The sequence below is a fragment of the Pinus tabuliformis genome, chromosome 6 (genome assembly GCF_031772625.1).
Source record: "Pinus tabuliformis cultivar Carrire ecotype Pingquan chromosome 6, CPIR1, whole genome shotgun sequence".
Classification (NCBI taxonomy): Eukaryota; Viridiplantae; Streptophyta; class Pinopsida; order Pinales; family Pinaceae; genus Pinus; species Pinus tabuliformis.
In genome coordinates this window covers 851,730,705-851,754,230 of record NC_142292.1, presented here as the reverse complement: position 1 = coordinate 851,754,230, position 23,526 = coordinate 851,730,705, and the positions used below count along the sequence as shown (strand labels likewise).

The following is a 23,526-nucleotide window of genomic DNA, read 5'->3' as shown; positions in this document are numbered from 1 at the left end:
AGTCAAAGAGAAATATCTACGTTGTTGACAGGTACAGAGGAGTGAGTCCCCTAGTAATTATAAAGGAGGATGACTAAACATTAAAATGAATATCTAGAAGATTGTAAGAATATAAACATCATTACCAATTGTTTGTTATAGGAGCATAAATAATAATAAAAACGAATCCATCCAAGCAAAATTTACAAATACAAGAGACTAATAATAATTAAAAGAATAATATCAAAATATTCAAGAAAGTACTTATCTCTAGAGAATACGTCAACTCCTTTTCGTTCAACTCTTCAAGGAGTTAATCTCGTCCATATTATCATCATCAGGAAGTCCATATCATCAAGGAATTCACAGCATCAAGGAGTCCATATCATTATCGACCTTGTCCACATCATTCAAAAATACAAGATACTTATCTTTTGAGCTCCTTCTTAATCTTTAGATTTCTTGCATCCAACAGTTATAGGGATTTTTTTTTTTGTTAATAGCTAAGAATAATGAAGTTACATTCATCCTAAATGTTTTCAAAAATGATCCAAAAATAAAATAGGTAAAGAACATGTCTAATTTTCAAGGACATTTCCGTGTTTGATAGAAGATGAATCTAATTTTCAACAGAATTTTTGATAAAAGCTAAGTGGCATAACCACATATTTAAAAGCAAAAAGGGTTCCAGGTATAAGCAAATCACAGATTGCTAACTAAGTTGAGCAACTTCTTTTCCTTCACGCTTTCAACGGTATCTCTGAGAGCCTCTTCAATAGAAGTGTAGTTTAGACCCAATTTCTCTATCTTTTCTTTTGAGACAGTATAGGTAGGGACGAAGGGATTATCATCTGCACACTTTGTTGGAAGTGGGCAGCCTGGATATAGTTTGCTCAGGATCTTCACAATTTCCGATAAGTGGGCAACCCTCTCAACCAAAAGATATCTTCCATTTGCCGATGGAACTTCAAATGCTAGAATATGTGCCTTTGCTACATCCTTCACACTGACCCATCCAAACGTCGCATTAGGATATGTTGAAGACCCATTCATTATTTATAGAATTGCAGCACAGCTTGTATTCAGAGTAGGCTGTAAAAGTGTGCCAATCACCATCGCTGGATTTATTGTGACAACATCGATACCCTTCTCCTTTGCAAATTCCCATGCAGTTTCTTCTACCAATGTCTTTGATAGCTGATACCAGCCCTTAGTTTGCTTACAGTACTCTGCATCACTCAACCAAGTTTCATCAACTAGTCCAGGTGATCGAGGCCTAGAATTGAATATAACGGCTGCTACAGATGAGGTTACTATCACCCTCTTCACAGAAGAAGCTTTGGCACATGCATTAAGAACATTAAAAGGTCCCCTTGACTGCTGGATCAAGCATTTCAGCCTGGGGATCTTTGATGCTAGTGTAAAATGGTGATGCAGTATGAAAGACACTTTCACAGCCATCCACAGCTGCATCAAATGTTCCCTCCTCAAGAAAATTTGCTTTCACCAGTTGAAGCCTTTCCTTTAGCTCCTCCCCTCATCACTGATGTTCTGGGCCTACTCCAAGCTAGGGCATTTTGTTCCTTTAGGTTTTGTTTTTCCACATGACATGGCCTGGAGCTCCAATAAGGTAGGGCATTCATCTTCCTGGGCATTGTTTCACCCATACCTCACCATAAGTCACGTTCTAGAAACCCAGCGATGTAGGGTGTTCATCTTGTAGGTTTTCTTTTTGTATGTCCTCCATCTTTGTGGCTCTGGACCTTGGGTTCAACCGAGGAATACGTCTCAAATCTGTGTGAAGTGTGCCCAAGTGGAATATCATGGTGGAGTGTATTTGGAAAAGTCTCCATTGAACCAACAAAACTCCTCCACAACCTTTAATGGCCACTGAACTCTGCTGTGCTTGGTGTGGGAGGAAAATCCATGAACATCAGAAACGACTTGTGACACTCATGGAGTCGCATTTTCTTGTCTTCTCTTGATATATCCTCTGAAGTGCAGTTGTACCAGCAACCACCATAAACTGGAGGCTCTGCATGTGGATCGCAGACAGGAACCCCGGGAATTGAGCTTATTGGCGGCTCCCCTAACTTCACAATGTCACCAATGTTTCGACAATCTCTGTCCAATGAGTGTCCTACTGCATCATAATTCAAGAATATCCTTATCGGCTGCTTTTTGTTCAGTTGTGAGTTCTTGTTGGCAACAGCCAACAGTTCCCTGCCTTTCCTGTGATTTTCTATAAAACCAGATTCATCCCCATATGTCTGAGGAGTTACAGAATACTCCTTGCGTCCAAACCGACGGCGCTGTTCCAGAATATGATCATGAATACAAGAATGAGACTGAGGAGCCTCACCCACTTGCTCCATGTTCTGCCTATGTCGCCCAATGCCTTCAGCTTTGCAACCAACAGTACCTATCCAGAGCAGTAGCAGGAGTATCTTGTGCATAGCCAAGACAAGGATCCATGATCTCTGAGACATCCCGTTTGCTCTTCTCCCGCCTTTCTTACACCAAGTTCTGCGTCGCATTACATCCACGGCATCGTCCGATTCTCGGCACAACACCTCAATCCAAGGCCTCATCAAATCCAGAAACTCGACTGCAATAATCTAGATTGCAAACCCCATCATCTAAATTCACCATCTATACCATCAGGCACAAACCCATATCACCAAAGACGAATAAGCAATGAAGCAGCCGAATTCTTCCAGACATCCACGAGCTTAAAACAAAAGGAGCCATGACCACCAATACAAGACAAATCTTAAACCGTGGTGACACAGGCTATTTTTCTCTGCTTTGCAAGTCAAGCGGGCGGTGGCTTGGGCTTAGAGCTTTCCAACTTTATAGCAAGACGTGCTAAGAAGTTCGATCCCAGAAGAATAATAATGCCACAACAACACAAATCGCCTTTCGCCTTCACCCATTGCGGAAAATGTTCAAAAAATAAAAAGGTACCATCCACGGAATCATCGATTCCTTGGGGTTTCAGGCTCCTCAAAATGCCAATAAAATTTCAAGTTTTCCACGACGACCACGACACCGAGAAGCGTAAAATCTATCCATCAGGTCGCGACGCCTGTGATCCGACGGCAGAAGCAAATGTTTTTCAGCGTCGAATCCGAGTCGTAGCCTGGGCAAGGCCTTGACAAAAGCCGTGATGGGCGTCCATGCAATGAGGCCCTGTCCAACCCCAACAAAACGTCATAGCCCTCCAAAAAGCCCGGGTCGACCGGTCAGGTTTGTCAGTCACCACCTGGTAATGTCATCGACTCTGACGATTCCTGTTCGGCCCTCTCTGACTTCCACCTCGACAACTACCCAAGATACCCAATTTTACAACGACAAAATGGACGGCATTTCGGCACAGTCAGGGCCTAATGTGAGAACCTCCTTAGCTAACTTTAGCCCTTAAGCTGCGGCATCAAAATCCCTCTTCCAAACCACCATTTTTTTTTTTAACACGGACTGTCTTGAAGATCCTGGGTGCCTAAATCGGAGCCGAAATGATCAAAAATACGAATTCGAAGGCAGAACGTAAGCAAATTACACCAGTCTTTGACAGATTCGGACCGATTTCGCGAAAATAGTGTGTCTAAAATCCAGGTGAGGTAACAGCGACAGCTGCTTTGACACTGTCGAACCCTCGGATCCTCCCTTCCTTGGGCAATGAAATTTAACGTTCAACCTCTTGAGCGGAAGAGGGTTCCGCTCGGTAACTACGGGATTTCTGAGGCTAAACATGGAAATTAACCTCAAAATGAATCGATGCCCACTAAATTGCCTTTAAATTATTTCAAACTAGGCCAGAAATTGCTTAAAGATGGGATAACCAGTACCAAATAGGTTAGAAATTTCATCAATCTTCACAAAATCAAGCTTCAAAATGGACAATTTTACCCAGCAGAATTTAACCACAAAATTTACACGAGCGTAGGGCCTGTGAGGTCGCAGGGTTTGAACGACGGGCTCTGATACCATATGTAGTGACCGTACTAAGTTAAAGAGCCATTACTGAAACTGTAAAGATTACTGAAACTGTGAAACTGTAAAGATTACTGAAAGAGTTTGAAATTGTATTAATTGATTTGATGAAGTACTTACCTGGTTTGCTACGGATGTTGTGATGAAGATGCTTCAGAACTTCTCCAGCGCTCTCGTTACCGAATGACCAAAAACCACCCAGCCAAACCGAGTATACCTAGATACTCAATCCAGTATGCTTCTCAACCGATGCATACCGTTCCCCCGTGCCCAGAAACTTCAAAACAAGCAAGGCTCAATAGTTCCGGATTATAAGCAGTATGTATAAATTTCCTCTCCTTCCTCCTGCCCCCGTCTTCCGCTTCGGCCTCTCCTTATGTACTGTTCATTAGCGGTGGTCGCTCTCTCCACCAACGAGCCCACCGCTTCCCTTCTCAGCAACACCTCCTCAAAATCCTGAGTAGTATCTTTCTTTTAAGGATATATTGACATGTGTGATTTTGCTTTGATTAAAATTTTATTTGTTTAATTAAAATGTCCTAAGTTCATACATAGGAACTTTATTTTGATTTAATTTATCCCTTTAATAATTTATTGACATACTTTATTAAAATTCTGAGATAGATAATTATATAACTTGATTTTTAAGAATTCACATAATTCTTTACATTTATTTTCTTTATAACCCTTTTACTTTATACTTTTAAACTTAATATCATTGGTAATCGCTCATTAATCATGAGGCATTAGGTAATATGTGCTGATGGGTGAATGCGACTTGTCTATTTGAAGGAGTGTCAGGATATTTAATATTTTAGGTAATTTAGAATATAGTTACTAGTGCAGTGCATGCGATACATGCATATGTAGCTATCATATGCATGCATCGTATGCATGCTAATATTCTCGTGCTCTCTATATTAATGATGGGTCACTACAGTTCCTTGATTTGTGCCTTAATTGAAGGGACCTCAACGAGTTCTTCCTTAGCATGCCCAAGTTCCTATAAGATCATAATCAATTCCTATAAGTTAGGAATCAATTCCTATAAGTTAAGAGTTCATTTCTGTAAGTTAGGATGAATTCCTATGATTTGGGATGAGCCCCTAAAAATTAGGACAAGTTATGAAGCAATTAACAAATATGCAAAAGTGGAAGGCCGTTTTCATTGTCTTCTAGTGCAAGTTAACTTGGAAAAGGACGAGTGACAAGTCTCTAATTCTAGATCAAGACTTAGGACGAGTTGCATGAGCCAACTCAGTGAACAACTCAATCACCAGTTTGATTCCTAAAATATTGACTTGCCAGATTTAGCCATTAGAATTGCTTATAAGGAAGAGCAAAGGCACGATTGTTATCATTCTTCTTGAGCACAAGTATTGAGTGTGAGCTTGTAAGAGTGACAAAAACAAGAAGGAGCTTGTGGGCGAGATTTGATTGAGGAAAAATTGCCTTTGCAATGCGCTAGGAAATAGGGGCTAATTCCTAAGAAATAAGAGCAGCTCATGCGCTAGGAAATAGGAGCTTATTTCCCAAGATTTGCACAAGGATTTCAGAGCTCATCTAGGCAAGGCAAGAAGGCATAAGTATCAGGGGTCTTGCAGATTGTTTCAAGATTAGTTCAAGGAGGAGGATCATTGTATTCTCTATTGAAACAAAGTTGTATTGTAAAATATCTATTGCTCGTTCCTCTTCAATAATATTCTCAAGCAAGCAAAGGGTTTTCCCAGTTGGGTTCCCTAGAAAAATTGTGTTGTTGAAAATTGAAATTGTGTGATTGTGTAATTATTTCCGTTCCTATTCCGCTGCAAAATAAGTAGAGAAATTCTGTCTATATGAAAAGAAACTAGTTTTCAGATTGTTCATATCAGCAGTTGCAGAATTTCGTGGATTTTCCACACCATGTATAAGAACAAAAAAACCATATAACATGCAAAACCTTTTCAAAACTACTGAAAAATGATTATGGTCTCAAAAAATTATATTTTGTTTGTGTTCATGCAATGTTACCAGAACTAACTATTTATAGTTAGTTTGCAAATACAGCGACATGAACTCTTCCTAAATGAACATTAATCCTAGTAAAGAGGCGAAAGAAACAACTCAGAAGATTGTATATGATATTAATACAAGACACCGATCAAAAGCAATGTGACAGGGGTCTATAAAAAAGTTTTAATATATATATATAGTAAGCTGCCTACCGAAAAATTGGTATAGACGTAAACCTACAAAAATCCCTTCTTTTGCCAGCCTATGATATGTGTTTCTTTCATCTATGCTTGGTTTATATTTGTAATATGCACTTCCATTCTTTTCATTTTGATCTACTCCCTCTCGAAGCAACTCCTCAGCAAAGTGGACTTGCAGGACATTTGAATCGCCTAAAACTCTTTGCAAATGATTTCCCGTATTTGCCAAAGAAGGGCCCTGAGTGACAAATGCAAAAACAAATATTAAATAGCAAGCTAATTTCAATTCAATTCTTTTTTAACATAAATATATATTTCTAAGAACTCTCGTTGTAATATCCAAATGTTGTAAAACAAAATTACTTTGTATGAAAACTACTTTCTACAGAAGCATTTAAAATTAGTAAACCTATCATCCAATAAGTATACAGAATGTGTGCATTTAGTCCAATCAACGACTTGATGGAACAACCCTGCATATAAGTACAGTTGATATAAAACAGGATTCATAAACTACCAATCTTATTGGTTTCTATATTATAAATGGGGCAGTTCATTATAGAGTAAAACTAATTAACAGATCGACCATACTTTATTAGAAGCAGGAACTTTAAAACATTTATTTTTTCAATATGAATTGGAAAATAGTGCTTGGAGATAGATCCCAACTAAACTGGGATTATGAAATCAATTTCAACTGCAACATGTCTACCTGATTAGATAATCAACCATGAGTATTATTGTTTTTTACAAGCATGAAAATGTTACAAAAAATTAGCAACATTAATGCCTATCAGAATAACCAATTTCATATCCTTCTGACAATATATATATAAATTCTTTAATAAGCCATGTTTTACAAAGCTGCAATATAATGCACACACCCCACAAACACAAGGATCCGCATGTGTGTGTGAATGTTTCACCATGAGGATGATATCAACTTTTGCGGGAGGGGTGTTGCAGCCGCACAAGGAAAAAGCAAATCTCTTCGTAGCAAGGATCTTGCCAACGAGGAAGATTTTGGCAAAATAAAGATAAAAGGTGTATTCAGGTTTGTGAAAGTGAAATAACATCTCTTTGCCCTGTGAATGGATTTTGGAAACAGTTGTAAAGCTGAAAATAGATCATTTACTGGATATTCCCATTCGAGAAAACCTCAAATCTCCAAGATACTCTCATGGAGAAGCATGGCTTGGAGTGTTGTTCCAAAGGAGAAGATAAAAATCCTACCTCTCACAAGGGTTCTATTCTCTTTAGCAATTTCCCAAGATAATGTTCACTCAACATGTCCCCGTGACACCTATGACCTCCCTAAGGCACCTATGATCTCCCCATGTTATCTCATAGCCCTCTCGCAACACCTACAACCCCCCTCCCATGGGCCTATGGCCCTACATGCACCCCACAAAACCTGCACAATCCCCCCACGCCCTCTCTCTCGTAATCATGTGGCCCTGTGACTGTCTATGACATCCTCACCCAACATGCAACATGACCACAAACCCCCTCAAACTCCCATTCCACTTCCCTCAAGGACCTACCCTCTTTCCCTCTCCCTATCGACCCCTTTGTTTTCTCCCTTGCCCTTATTCCCTCTCTCCTCTCCACTATCACTTACACCTTCGGTGTCTATTCTCCCCCCTCCCTTCTCCCTCCAACATCATTCCCTCCACTCCCTTAACTCCTCACCCATTCCCCACAGATACCCAATACCCTGCAAGCCCTTTTATAAACCACTCCTATGGCTCCTTCAACTCCTGCAATTACCAACAAGCCATAGGGCTTGCTACCTCAAAATCTAGTAGGCCTTAGGAAAGTCCTCACAAGGCAAGATCCAAATCAAGATACAACAATCAAGGGGTTGCCACTGTCAACTTAGCAGTCCACCTCCTACTCTTTAGTGGAATTTCCCCACATGGGAGACTTCCCAGTTTCTCACCTAAAGGATGTTCTAAGCAATGTTCCAAGGGGACACGTCCCCCACGGTGGGGTGCACGCACCCCATGCTTTCATGCACCCGGGACAGGCGGACGTATGGGGAAACATTTCCCCATGTCCCCCTTTTGGAGAGACGCAAGGGGAAATGTTTCTCCAATGTGGGGCACACGTCTCCCCAAAAGGGGTGCTTCTAGGCGCACCCCTCAAAAGGGGGACACTCAGAAGCACCCCTTTTGAGGGGGGCTTCCAAAAGCATTCGTTGTGAGTTTCAAGAAATTTTGTGTGAGGAAGCCTAATATTCAAGCCTATGGCTCTATTATTTGTTAAAATTGGCAACTAGGGCCAAACTCCATGTGGGTCACCTTATTCATGGCTGATAATATTTTTCCTAGATTCCTCTCGTCGAGAGGTGTAGGATTGATCTAAAGATCATCCGATTCCGATAAGTATTTATGGAGATATGAATTTATTTTGATTATGGACAAATTGTCAAAGTTGGCCAGCAACTTATGTAGGCTCAAATGCCCAACAGACACATCTATTCATCTTCAACGTTTGGATATATATGCAAGATGCCTCCTCCTCATTTGGACACTCACTTCTCATCATATCTCTCTCTCCTGCACAGAAAAGAGTCTCTTCTCTCTCCTGCGCAGAAAGACTCTCTCTCTCACACGTGTGGAAAAAGGACGCAGATTTCTAGCGCTGAAGCTACAGGAAGGTACTTTGACCAACGTTGACCAGCGTGGACTCCTCTTTGACTGCGAGTTTGGTGTGGCTGATCCTCCTTGGAAGGCCACAATTTTTGGCACAGGAATCAAGGTGATCTGACCTCCGATTTGAAAGATATTGATTGCCCCAGTTTAGGGTTGATCTAGGGTTTGCTACTGCTGATATAAATCAGATTTTTGCACTATTTCTCTCTGCTGAATTATTGAAGATAAAAGAAGATTTGATCAAAGGGTTTCCCCATATTAGGGTTTATCCCTGGCTAGCCGCCACATCTTGTGTCTCTTGTCTTGGCTTGTTTTCTGTTGATCGTTTAAATGTTCTATCTGCACTTTACTTTATGTACATGTGATTGCTAATCTGTGGATAATAATAAGAAAAACAAGTAAACTGCTTTAAACATAGAAAATACCATAATTGAACATGGTTTCAGAGCTGAGGTGAAGACAAAGCCCAAGTAAGAGCAAGAGCAATCACCGAAGAGAAGGTTGGCAAGGCTATCTTAAAGAAATCATGGGGTCCTCAACACACTTCCCTACCGAAGACAAACTCCGGGAGAAGTCTGACTATCATGGATGGAAGATGTCTCTCGATCTAACATTAGAAGAGCAGGAAGTGTTGGACCATGTGAGAGGCGGGATTGTTGAGCCTCCATCAAATACATCCATTGTTGTTAGGAACAAATGGACCAAGGGAGAAGTCAAAGTAAGGAAGATCATCTGGGACTCTATCGACAAACGCTTGGTGGCCTATGTTTCCGAGCTAAACACCTCCAAGGAAATCTACGATAGACTGGTGAGTTTATTTAAAGTTAATGATGCAAATCAAGACTTGTTTCTTAGAAATAAGCTAAAGGAAATTAAGAAGGGCAAAGATGAGAGTATGTAAGCAAATTTCTTAAGAATCACTTAGATCAAGAACGATCTCCTATCTATTGGGGAAGTAATTCCTGACAGGGAGATGACACTCACTACTCTTGGAGGACTACCATCTGAATGGTATATATTCAAGACTACTCTTCTCAACAATAACGTAATTCCTGGATTTGAGGAATTAATGGCCAGATGCATTCAAGAAGAAACAAGGATGGAAGAGCAAGAAATACCCATACTTAAAGGTCATCCCCCTGCCTTTTCTTCTCATACTAAAAGAAGAAACAATTCCGGGGCTAAATTCAAAGGAAAGGCTGGACCAAAGGGTGGAAGAAAAGGACGATGTTTCAATTGCAATAAAACAGGTCACTATGCAAGGGAGTGCCCTGATAAAAGGGACTCACACCGGGACGATGATCAAAATCCCTCTCAAAGCAATCAAAGGAATGGCAAGTCAAATGGCAGAGGTAAAAGAAGTGCCAAAAATCAAGGAAGAGGGACAACCATTCAAGAAGGCTAGAAATTCCAGGTATGCATCTAACACTGTTAACAATAAGCAAGATGAATATTATCTACCAGATGCTCTATCCACTACTTCTCCCCTAGACTCGCTGGGAAATTGGCTTATTGATAATGCTGCTTCAAGGCACTTCACTAGTTACAAAGAAGCTCTCTATAATCTGGTAGAGAAAGAAACCAACCTAGAAATTGTTCTTGGAGACAATTCAAAATATCCCGTGAAAGGCGTAGGAAATGTCACTCTTCAACTGAATCAAGGTAATACCATCCACTTACAAGATGTATTATATGTACTTGATCTCAAAAAGAACCTGGTGTCCATTTCGGCAATGGAAGACAAAGGCTACAAGGTGGCTTTCAGCGATGGCAAGGTACGTGTATGGAAAAAGAACTTTAAAGATGCTTTTACTCTTGGGTTTCGAGTTGATTCATTATATCAGGTCGGAGGAAGTCCGTTGGGTGTCATGACTTGTGACACATCTCTTCAGTCCGAACTATGGCATTGGAGGTTTGCTCACCTTCATTATAAAGCTCTACTTGATGTAAGAAAAATGGTAACTGGGATGCCCGAGTTCAGATTAGAGCAAGAAGGTGTATGTCCAAGATGTGCCGAAGGGAAGCTCAAAAGGGGACCATTCCCCTCAAGCCAAAGCAAGACCTTCGATATATTGCAGTTGGTTCACTCAGACATATCCGGTATGATGCCTGTGAACTCCTTGGGAGGATATTTATGTTACCTCACTTTTACAGATGATTATTCTCGCAAGACTTGGATATATTTCTTGAAAAAGAAGGATGAAGTGTTCTCCTGGTTTCGACACTTCAAAGCCTTGATCGAGAATCAAACCGAAAAGAAGATCAAGATCCTAAGGACTGATAATGGGACTGAATATGAATCCAATGAGTTTCATGACTTTTGCAAAGAGGCTGGCATTAAGAGGGAGACCACTACACCATATACTCTTGAGCAGAATGGTGTGGCGGAAAGGAAGAACCGTACGATTGTGGAAGTTGTCTGTACTATCCTCCATGATCGAAGACTTCCGAAGTTTCTATGGGCCGAAGCTGCAAACATCGTCGTATATGTACAAAACCGATGCCCTCATCAAGCATTGGGTTCCAAAACTCCTGAAGAAATGTTCACCGGTAAGAAACCTGACGTATCTCATTTTAGAATTTTTGGAAGCCCTGTATATTTTCATGTGCCGAAAGAGAAAAGGAATAAATTGGGTGCATCTGGAAAGAAAGGAATCTTTGTGGGTTATAGTGAAAATACTAAGGGCTATAGAATCTATGTAGCTGGTCAAAGGGAAGTCGAGATTAGTCATGATGTCACCTTTGACGAAGATATGGCCCTTAGCAAGGTGGGCAATCTTCCTACTTTGAGGAGCTCTCCAGAAGCTGACACCAGGGAACCAAAAGAAAAAGATAATGAGACAATGCCCGATGTGGAAGAACCCCTGGATCCTATTGATCCTCCTTCGCCTAAGCCTTCCTCTTCAAGGAAGAGGCCTTCATGGCTTAGGGGGACACTTGATGATGTTGAAGGACACACAGCACAACCTTCCGTGAAAGTAAGAAACCGAACAGGTATCAGGGATACCTGACCATCATGAGCACGATCATCCAAAATGAGCCTTCATCATTCACAAATGTCGTCAAGCATCAAGTATGGAAGGATGCTATGACCGAAGAATATGAGTCTATTATAAAGAACAATGTCTGGCATGTAGTCCCCAGACCCCAGGACAAGGCAGTTGTCACTTCAAAATGGCTTTACAAGATAAATCATGCAGTTGATGGAAGTGCGGAAAAGTACAAGGCTTGTTTTGTCGCTCGTGGCTTCTCCCAGAAAGAAGGTAAAGACTATGACGAGATATTTGCACCTGTTGCTCGATATACCACCATCCGCTCGATCATAGCCCTTACTGCTTCGCAAGGATGGAACCTACATCAAATGGATGTCAAGAATGCGTTCTTACATGGTTCGATCAAAGAAGAGGTCTATGTGGAGCAACCCGAAGGATTTGAGATTCATGATCGAGAATCTCATGTGTGCAGGTTGAAGAAGGCCCTCTATGCGCTAAAGCAAGCACCCCGAGCATGGTATGAGAGGATTGATAGCTACTTGATGAAGCTGGGATTCACTAGGAGTGAAGTCGACCCTAACCTTTACTTTGAAGTTATAGATGACAAGCCTCTCATACTGATGCTATATGTTGACGACCTCTTTCTAACAGGCGCAGACCCTCTCATTCACGAATGTAAGAGGGAGCTGGCTTCTGAGTTCGAAATGAAAGACCTAGGACTTATGCACTATTCCCTAGGATTGGAAGTCTGGCAAAAACCAGGAGAGATTTTCCTATCTCAAGGAAAATATGTGGTGAAAATATTGGAGAGATTCGGCATGGTGGACTGCAAGCCCATAACCACCCCGATGGAGCTTGACTTCAAGAAGTTAAGCGGTAGTGTTGTTGGACCTGTTTTACGAAATACCACCGAGTATCGCCAACTCGTCGGAGCATTAATGTTCCTAGTGAACTCCTGTCCAGATATATGCTTTGCAATCAACACGTTGAGTCAACACAAGCTTGAACCTCACCACATACATTGGATTGGTGCCAAGAATCTGTTGAGATATCTTTGTGGCACAATTACTTATGGGTTAAGATACACAGCCAAAAATGTGAGACTACTTGGATATACTAATGTTGATTGGGCAGGCAATGTGGTGGACCGTAAGAGCACTTCCGGGTGTTGTTTCTCCTTGGGATCTGCTTCGATATCCTGGATGAGTAGGAAGTAGAAGTCGGTGGCTTTGAGTACTGCCGAGGCAGAGTACATTGCTACTAGCATGGCCTCCTGTGAGGCACTCTGGTTACGAAAGCTCTTCAGTGAGCTGTTTGGATTTACATTGGATACCACCGTGATCCTGTGTGACAACTAGAGCGGGATTCGTTTATCAGAAAATCTTGTATTCCATTATTGCTCCAAGCATATCAATATCAGGTAACACTATATTCGTGATCTGATGCAGCGGGGAGCTATAAGGCTCCAACATATCGGTACAGATGAACAGGTCGCCGACATTCTGACAAAGCCCCTAGGAAAGGTCAAATTTCTGACTTTCCGAGAACAACTTGGAGTCGTTCAAAGACCCTCTTTTGAGGGTCAAGTATGATGTACTGAGTTCTGGGAGCTCCAGGGGGTGTGGGGTACTTCTTGGAGCAACATATGACCACAGGGTAACTCACCATCCCTTGTTGGTGCACTTTGTACAGGGTAAAAGGTTCAACCTTCCCTTGACACCCCATGGCGACTATGGAACGGGATGATTAGTTCTCCTATGGGCTAGGATGATTCGTTCTCCTATAGGCCAAGATGATTAGTTCTCTGTGGCATCCACTGGACAAGATGATTCGTTCTCCTGTGGACAGGATGATTAGTTCTCCTGTCGAGGCATCCTACCCATGCAGTCTGGGACTCATGGGAAGTACCTCTCATCTAATCAATAAGCAGGGAAATGAGGATAGGGACCATAGTAGTTCTATCGATGGACGCATCGTTGTATCTACCGTACTCCCTATGCTAGGATGACCTCCATTGATCTGGGATCAATGATATTGGTCTGGGACCAATGAGAGTGGCACACCCTCTGAAACTAACTTCGGGTCAGTAGAGGACTGGTCTGGGACCAGTGAAAGTAGTACACACTCCAGACTGACTTCAGGTCAGTGGAGGATGGTATGATACATCCTCGATCACTTCTTCTTCTTCATAGTTCAAGCAGAGCAGAGCAGGGGTCCAGCTGTACAAGGCAGTGCATTTGATGGATGAACAATAGCAACAGTCAGACGAAATGCAAACGGAGTTCTCCCTAGTTGAGAGGGAGTGTTAAAATTGGCAACTAGGGCCAAACTCCATGTGGGTCACCTTATTCCTTGTTGATAATATTCTTCCTAGATTCCTCTCGTTGCGAGGTGTAGGATTGATCTAAAGATCATCCGATTCCGATAAGTATTTATGGAGATATGAATTTATTTTGATTATGGACAAATTGTCAAAGTCGGCCAGCAACTTATGTAGGCTCAGATGCCCAACAGACACATCTATTCATCTTCAACGTTTGGATATAAATACAGGATGCCTCCTCCTCATTTGGACACTCACTTCTCATCATATCTCTCTCTCTCCTGCGCAGAAAAGAGTCTCTTCTCTCTCCTGCGCAGAAAGACTCTCTCTCTCACACGTGTGGAAAAAGGACGCAGATTTCTAGGGCTGAAGCTGCAGGAAGGTACTTTGACCAGCGTTGACCAGCGTGGACTCCTCTTTGACTGCGAGTTTGGTGTGGCTGATCCTCCTTGGAAGGCCGCAATTTTTGGCACAGGAATCAAGGTGATTTGACCTCTGGTTTGAAAGATATTGACTGCCCTAGTTTAGGGCTGATCTAGGGTTTGTTGTTGCTGATATAAATCAAATTTTTGTACTATTTCTCTCTGCTGAATTATTGAAGATAAAAGAAGATTTGATCAAAGGGTTTCTCCATATTGGGGTTTGTACCTGGCTAGCCGCCACATCTTTGGTCTCTTGTCTTGGCTTGTTTTCTGTTGATCATTTAAATGTTCTATCTGCGCTTTAATTTATGTACATGTGATTGCTAATCTATGGATAATAATAAGAAAAACAAGTAAACTGTTCTAAGCATAGATAATACAATAATTTAAAATTATTGCTATGCAATTCATGGTAACGTTAAATTCTTAAAGTAAAAGTGGCATTCTCCTTTATCTTTCATTTTCATCCTTTTACTTAAATTTTCAACATTACCATGAAATGACTCTGGATGTTTGGGAGTGGTTCCAACCTCATTGGATTTCATATGGACAAAGTATAATTTTAAATCTCACTCAAAATCCAGCAGACTTAATAGGATTTTTCGTCTCTCGACGCTATTGGTCGTTCAAGTTGGCTGGTGACTGGCTGGCTTACTCGATCCATTAAACCTTTCTCAATGTGGGGTTCTTAGTCAATCATCGGCCTCTCTTGTTTTACTCAAGATTTGGATAAGCATTTCTTAATTTTGAATATTTATGGTCCTGTGCACGACAAATTACCATTTTGGGACTCTCTTCAAGGTCATTTTTCTCTGTCTGCACACAATCTCATAATTGGTGGTGATCTCAATTTTTCTATTGGTCACTCAGAAAGCTAGGGTGCAACTGCACTGTAATGACCCGCAACCGCACTGTAATGACCCGCCTATAAATAAAATATGAGTATTAGCATACATACGAGACCTCCATACGATAGCTACGTATGCATGGATCCGCATGTATCGCACTATATGTAAACTAGTTACTACCGGAGGAGATATAAATTAAGGTAATAAATTAAAACCTCACCAGAGTATCATATATATGATAAGTCCTTAAAACCAGCAGAAAATGTTAATTTTAAAGTACAGATTAAAATTTACAATTTAAAATTAATAAAATAATAATATAAATTAATTAAAATTATAAATTTAATTAATTCATTAAAAAAATAAAATAAAAAATAAACCTTATTAAATCAAACTACGTATCCAAATAAAAATCAACGAAATCAAATGAGATTTGATTTCATAAAAGTTACACGTAACCAAAATATTGACACGAAGATGAGAAGGCAGCGGTGGATGAGGAAATAAAAGGAGAAGGGAAAAACCATTTTGGGGGAGAAAGGCAGCAGAGTTGAGAACAATTTTTGGATACTGTAGTATAGCTATGAAGGGAACTTGAGTCTTGATTATACTGAAGTTTTTGGGCACGAGGGAATCAGATTGCTTCAATTGGAAAGCTTTCTGAGACTGAGTACCTAGGTTGTACTCAGTTCGGCAGGGAGGTTTTGGTCGTTTTAGTAACGCAGCCGGACAAGAATTGCAGCAGAGCAGACAGATTTTCAGCAAAGCAGACAGGTTGGTATTCATTAGATTAATTATTTAAATTCTGTATTTAAAATTTCATGTTCTGCTATTTTGAAATTAGCTTGAGATTAGGGTTCTTACACGCACAAGCTGACCCGAATTCACAGTGTTTTTCACAGTTTATTATGGATCATCATCATCTTCAAGACCTGGCTCCCCTCAAGATCAAACCTACTTGGAGAAACAAAAGACCTAGATCTAAAAGGATTGGGAAAAGATTGGACAGATTCCTATTGGCAGAGCAATTGTTGCAGGAACTCCCACTGTCGCATCATTGGATTGGAGAGGGTGGTGATTCTGACCACCCCCCTATCTACCTGGAAATTAAATTCCTGAGTCCCAAACCACCTGGTCCTTTCAAACTGAATGTTGGATGGCTTAAGGATCCAGACTATATTAATTTGGTTCGGAACACCTGGTGTAATTATGATCCTAATCAGGGTTTCACTATTGCGGGCCAATTTGCACATAATCTGAAACAAATCAAATAAGCATCCATCATTTGGTCGGTTAAAAAAGGATGGAGGAACAGAGGAACAGAGGGAACTCCTATTGATTGAAGAAGAACTACATACTATTTCGAGCACCTATTTTGAAGGTTATGAATCTTCGGTCTCTAAGGAAAACTTTCTTCACCTTGAGAAACGAAAAACATCCATTCTGGCTGAACAGGAGGCTACTTGGAGACTGAAGAGCAGAGCCATTTCGCTGGAAGCAGGTGACGATAACACAAAGTTTTTCTACATCTACTATAGAGGTCGTAAGAACAGCAACATCAGGATGGACAACTACAAACCTCTTTTGCAACTCTTGCAAGTATGGGTAGGGATCATTTCAAACACCTCTTCAAGGAGCCTCCAGGAATCCCTATTGCTGAGGTGGTTGGCACTTCTCTACTTTTCCCCCATTTCACCCTCAATGATGACAATGAGAAGATGATGGCACCAATCACGAAGGATGAACTTCTATCGATCCTCAAGAAGACTCAAAAAGACAAAAGCCCTGGACTGGATGGTTGGTCAGTGGAGTCTTTTCTTGGGCTTTTCGAAATACTTGGTGATGACCTCTTGAGAGTTATGGAGGACTCTCGAACACAGGGCAACATACATCAGGCTTTCAACTCCACATTTATAGCTCTAACACCTAAGAATGATGACCCTTCCACTTTCGAGGAGTTCCGACCTATTTCACTTTGTAACTGCATTTACAAGGTCATTTCTATGATTATCACCAACAGATTAAAGCCTATCTCTCCAAGAACATCTCTCCGAAACAATTTGCCTTTTTGGAAGGTAGGCAAATCCACGAAGTTATTGGGGTTGCTCAGGAAGGACTCCATAGCATCAAACTGAAGAAACTAAAAGGGGCTTTATTAAAGATTGATCTATTCAAGGCATTTGACTGTGTTAGTTGGACATACATCAAACTTCTTCTTACACAGTTGGGTTTCTCTTTGGACATCACTCGATGGATTATGAGTTGTATATCTACAGTTTCCTTTGTTGTACTAATCAACAGATCTAACTCCCCTTTCTTCAAAGCAGAAAGAGGTCTTTGACAAGGTTGCCCACTTTCTCCTTTACTTTTCCTTCTCGTGGCCAAAGGTTTGAGTAGATCACTTGCTGATTTGAAACACAGAGGACTTCTTGTTAGCATTGAGGTGGCTAGAGGTTGCAGCATTACTCACCTCTTTTTCGTGGACGATATCCTTATATTCTGCAATGGGTCACAAAGGGAGGGATCCTCTGTTCTGGAGACCCTCAAACTCTTTGGCGATGCCACAGGTATGATTATCAAACATCTTAAATCCACACTGATCACATACTTTTTAAGTCCTGATAATCTCAGTTTCTATCATAATAGTTTTCCTTTCACATTTTCTCCCACGAACTAGAGTCTCAAGTATCTGGGCTTCATATTGAAACCAAATGACTACCTCATTTCTAATTGGGAATGGCTACTTTCGAGAGTGGGCAAAAAAAAAAAAACATTGGAGTTTTAGGTGGCTCTCTCATGTTGGTCGAATTTTCCTTGTAAAATCTGTCCTGGAAGCTATTATGGTTTACTGGCTTTCTCTCTCGTGGGTTCCTTAGGGCAACTTAAACAACTCTGCTACAACTTCCTATGGGTTGGTTGCTCTAGAGCACACGCTTTTCCTTGGGTTGCATGGGACAATATTGCCCTGCCAAAGGCCTGAGGAGGCTGGGGCATAAAAAACTTTACTCTTTTTACTTAAGCTCTGTCAGCTAAAGTGGGCTGGAGAACCATCACAAGCAACCAACTTTGGTCCATGGTTGTCTACAAGAAATACATTTACCCTTTGTCCCTTGAAGACTAGATTTGATCACCTGACAAGCCCACCCTCAATTTTCTATTGTTTGGAAGGCAGTTATCAACTCTTTTACCCTTATATCTGATGGACTAGCCTGGGAGGTCGATAGGGGTAACTGCCTTCGTCTCGGACTGGACCCATGGATGGGCAGTGAAGACCACCACAAACTACCAGAGGCCCTCACTATTTACCTCAAGTGCCAAGGGTTGTATTTCCTTGGCCAGATCGGGGCCCCCAATCAGGACCCACTTCTACCACAGACTTGGCTTTCTGGAGCTCAGTTACAGTTAGTTGGGGATCATTTACAGATTTGGGAGAACTACATCATCTCTTTAACAAATGCTCACATTCGGCTAGATGAAACCATGACAAATTGATCTGGCAATACTCCTTGGATGGTATACACACGCCTCTTCAGGGCTATCTTCAACTAATCGCAAACAGGGTCCCTGAACAGCGTGAATCATGGTGGAGCATTATCTGGAAAATTTGTTTGTCCATCAAAGACAAAACTCTTTATGTGGTGTGTTCTTATGAACAAAGCTCCTACTTGGGACATCCTACAGCGCAGATCTAGGATCGGCCCTGATTTTTGTATATTATGCAGAGAACAAGGTGAGAATATCCTTCATCTTTTTAAACATTGCAACTACAGCGAAGTTGTTTGATCGATTTTTACCAGTTCTCTTGGGTCCCAATACGACTGGTCGGCTGGTGATACCATCAAGGAGACCTAGCTACTTTGGTCACAGAACTCGAACACTCGGGATAAATTATGTCTCCCCCTACTTGAATGTTGGGGTATATAGTTGACCTGGAATCAAGCTACTTTTCAGGACAAATATCTTCCACCAAAGATCATTGCTACAAGATCACTCGCTCTCTTGGCATCTCTTCCCAAACAGTTTATCACCCATAGGCACAAGATTATAAGAGAGCTAAATATAGATAAAAGTTTACTCTGGGCTTTCTTCAACGGTGCATCACAAGGGGAAGCACGGAACTGTGGTGGAGGGGTAGCTCTATATCTAAATGATCTCCACTACTACAAGATTACGATGAATCTGGGTCAAGGATCGAATAATTTTTCAGAACTGTTGGCCCTTAAAATACTTACCATTCTCATTATCGACCTTGGACTGACCTCCATCAACATTTTTGGGGATTCACTCCTTACCATACATTGGATGAATGGGACACAGCAATGCCACAGCCCCCGGTTACAACCCCTTATCAATGAGAAACACAGGTTGACATCTACTATTGCTCATATATCTTTTACATATGGTCACAGCGAACACAATCTTATGGAGAACTTACTCTCCAAGGAGGGGCTCTGACTGTATAGGGGCAGATTACTGATTCAGGAGTATCAGCACAGGACCTTTTTGGCTTTTATCATCAGCCTTTTATGGAGGCATAGATGATAGTATAGAGAGAGGCCGACCTCTACTCTATTTACTTTTTTTTTGCATACTTTATTTTTGATACATATATTGTGCCATCATAGACTGTTATATTTATTTTCTTTTTAAATAGCAGCAAATTTTGACTATGCTATGCACAGATTATCTTAGAAAATATTTTATATGCTTATGACAGAATATCAAATCAACACTGAATATGCATATGATGATGTAAGGCTATATTGCCAATCTTAGCTAGATCAATACGATCTATACACCAAATGTACACACATATACATCTACAAAATGTGATTTTGTTATATTAATAAAATTACACTTTTTTCCATGGGGAAAAAACCCTAGATGTATAATATGTCTGGATTACTAACTTGATTTTGTGTCTTAGTGATTAAACCTAAGACTTGTAGCAAAACACTAGTAAGGGTTGGGTTCAACAAACCCTAGACAAATTGCTTTTGAGTTGTTGATATCTAAGGTTTAACTAGGGTTTTATGTCAAAAAACCTTAGTTTTGATCGATGTGAAAGTTTAAGATATGGTTGATGAAATTGATTATTCAAGTTTGAGCTATGGAAGTTTAATATGATGATGTGCTAGTTGTCTCATGCTTTTATATACTTGTATTTGGTTATACTTGTTACTAGATTTGCAGGTACATAATCTTCAAAATGTTGAAGATATTCACCTATCTTGAAAATGACTTAATGATGAGCATGATGAGGAGAAGAACCTGATAAAGTCTATTGTTGAGTTGAGGGGGAGCTTGGATACCCCCATGAGTTCATAACATGTTGATAACAAAGTCGAAGTAGTTTTGGATGTTTTTGAAAGATATATGACCAACATCAGGGTAATTGAAGACCCCTAAGGTTCGTATTAACATGTATATGTATTGAAAGGATATTGCTAATTGGGGTTGTGCTTGTGCAAGATCTCTCCAAGAAAAAGTACAAATTTTGGAAGCATGGTTGATTGATGGATATATATCTAGTTTTTAAAGGAGAGATCTAAGCATCTGGGGTTGAGTGCCTGATGCTTGGGAGGACATTCAGCCGGCCCATGTGTTGATGTCCAAATCCCAAAGTAGGGAGGGTGGCATTGGTCATAGAGCTCTGACCTTGGATACGCACCTAGATCCCTGGGTTGGTGTTAGAGTGGAAGCCTAATGGTACCTATAGTGGTTGACACTTGGCATACACCTTAGTCCCACCCGATTAAATACCTTGGTCAAGTATCTAACTTCAGAGCACTGTGGTGTTGTATGACTCTTTGTCTTTATAGATAATTTCATTTTGAGATCATCCTTGTTCCCATATGTAAAAATTATGAATGCCTTCCTAGTTAAGGGGGACTGTTGAAGAATGTAACTAGTGTCGGTCTTCATAATTGTATTTGAATTTTGTATTTGTCAAAAGAAAGAAAATTATTTGTAAAAGAAATTTTTATTGACTTATTAAAGCATGGGTTTCATGCTTAGGTCAATTGTCAATAGGTGAAGACCCTTCTTAGGCTCCTTAAAGTCAAGAAAGAAAAATATTTGTGTCTTGTCTATCCTCCACCAAGTGAGCTCCTTTATCTACAAAAGGTTGTTATATATTCCTCAAGTCAGACGCCAAACTAGAAGACCTACAAGTCAGCCTATAAACAAGCCTACAAATTGGTCCCAAGTGAAAATTGACAAGTCAGCTTCAAGGATTATTCATGTCGACCAAAATGTACAGTGGCAAACAACTATTTATAGCCTATCGTTTGACCATTTGAAGACAATATTGTGATCTGCAATTTCTGAGGCTCGGGTAAGAAGAAAAGAGAATTAATCTGAAGTTTTCATATAATTACAGGAGGCCAAAGTTCTGCTATCATTACAGGAAGTCGAAGTTTTGTTGTCATTACAAGAGGCTAAAGTTCTTCTATCATTACAGGAGGCCGAAGTTTTGTTATCATTATAGGAGGTCGAAATTCTGCAATCATTACAGGAGGCCAAAGTTGTGCTATCATTACAGAGGTAATTACAAGGGGCCAAGAATCCTTGAGACAGAGACTATTACAGAAGGATGAGAACCCTTGTTGCAGAGGCCAATACATTGTTGCAAAGACCAATTGTAGGGATCATAAAGATGAAATTGAACAATGGAAAGGAGTTGATTTGCTGGTTGGATATATTCTATTGGTCAAGAGGTCAAGTGTGTCTCATCATGATCTAATCTACTAGAGAAAGAGTTGACTGGGTTTTCCCCTTCATAGGGGTTTTGCCTTGGCCTTGTGCCTACATCTTGTGTCCTTGTTGATCCTCTTTGTTTGACATTTGTCTTGATGAACATAATTGAAAAGAATAACTAAGAAAAGGGAAAGAATAATCACACGAAAATGTCAAGGAATAAGAGAAATCCACTTGAAGAATCTAATTTGTTTGATGCCCTAGATTTCTCAACAACATCAACCTCCATAGCAATTTTTTTTGGCCTTACTCAACGAGTGTGGACATGAGGGTGCCAAATCCCAAAGAGCCAATGACAAGTTAGGCCCGAATAATTGATGTGGTAAATGGGGCTTGTAATGTGTGATAGAAAGTGGCAAGTATGGTGTAAGGGGTAATGAACACACTATCTCAATCCAGGTTTCCCAATTAGTGCCCCTCCTATAACCTTAAGGCCTCAAGGGAGGTCCCACTGGACTAGGGCTAAAGATTAACCCCCCTAATAAGGTGAGAGAACAAACTTACAATCAAGATCGATCAATCTTCCAAATCACCCCTTTATCCATACTAAATGCCCAAAACAAACAAGTATAAGCACCCGATTGCAAAATTATCAAAGTACCTTTTGAATAGTAACCCACCTTCATCCAAGAGGAAATGTCAGATGGTGAGAGGTATGTGGCTGATGCAGATGGCGAAGGCACGTGGCATATCATCATCAAATAGTGGTTGTCAAGGGCTGCTAGCCAGCTGGATATCGAGCTAGTTGTCAAATGAAGGAGAAAAGTTTTCTCTTATGGGGTTACCCATGTTGGTAGGTAACAAGCTCCAACTCCTAACCAAATAATCCTGTAAGAAACTTGTGAAGCCAAATAGCCTCACAACTTGCCAAACTTGTTGCCATATACTCTGCCTCTACTAAAATAAGTGCCATGAAAGCCTACCTTCCTGCTTAACCATGAAATCATTGTTTATCCTAAGCTGAAAAAGCACCCTGAGGTGTTTATCCTAAGCTGAAAAAGAACCCTGAGGTGTTTATCCTAAGCTGAAAAAGCACCCTGAGGTGTTTTTCCTATCCACTACACTCCCAACCCAATCTAACTTCATATACCCCTATAGCTTCTCTTCATCTCTTTTGACATATCTCAATCCATACTCCATTGTATCACGCAAATACTTGAGCACATGGTTTGCTTCAATCTAATGCACTTGCTTTGGTTCCACCATGAATTGGCTCAAGATGTTTACAGCAAAGCAGATAATCAACCTAGTGTTGTCCAAATACATCAAGAAACAAATCAGCTACCTATGCAACATAGCATCCACCAACTATGAATCCGAAGCACTAAGATTTTTCAGATTGGTGATCATATTTGCAGTC

General features: G+C 40.6%; 1 protein-coding gene and 1 pseudogene across 1 annotated transcript in view; both read right to left on the bottom strand.

The window, feature by feature from the left end:
• The window catches only part of LOC149261567 (putative RNA-dependent RNA polymerase 5), a 545,994-nt gene that overhangs the window by 446,446 nt on the left and 76,022 nt on the right, over positions 1–23,526 (bottom strand). Inside the window, exon 6 of the mRNA XM_089369718.1 lies at positions 6,177–6,402. Within this exon, the coding sequence (XP_089225844.1) occupies positions 6,177–6,402 (226 nt within the window). The remainder of the gene's footprint in view (positions 1–6,176; positions 6,403–23,526) is intronic.
• On the bottom strand, positions 646–1,832 carry LOC149261568 (phenylacetaldehyde reductase pseudogene; annotated as a pseudogene).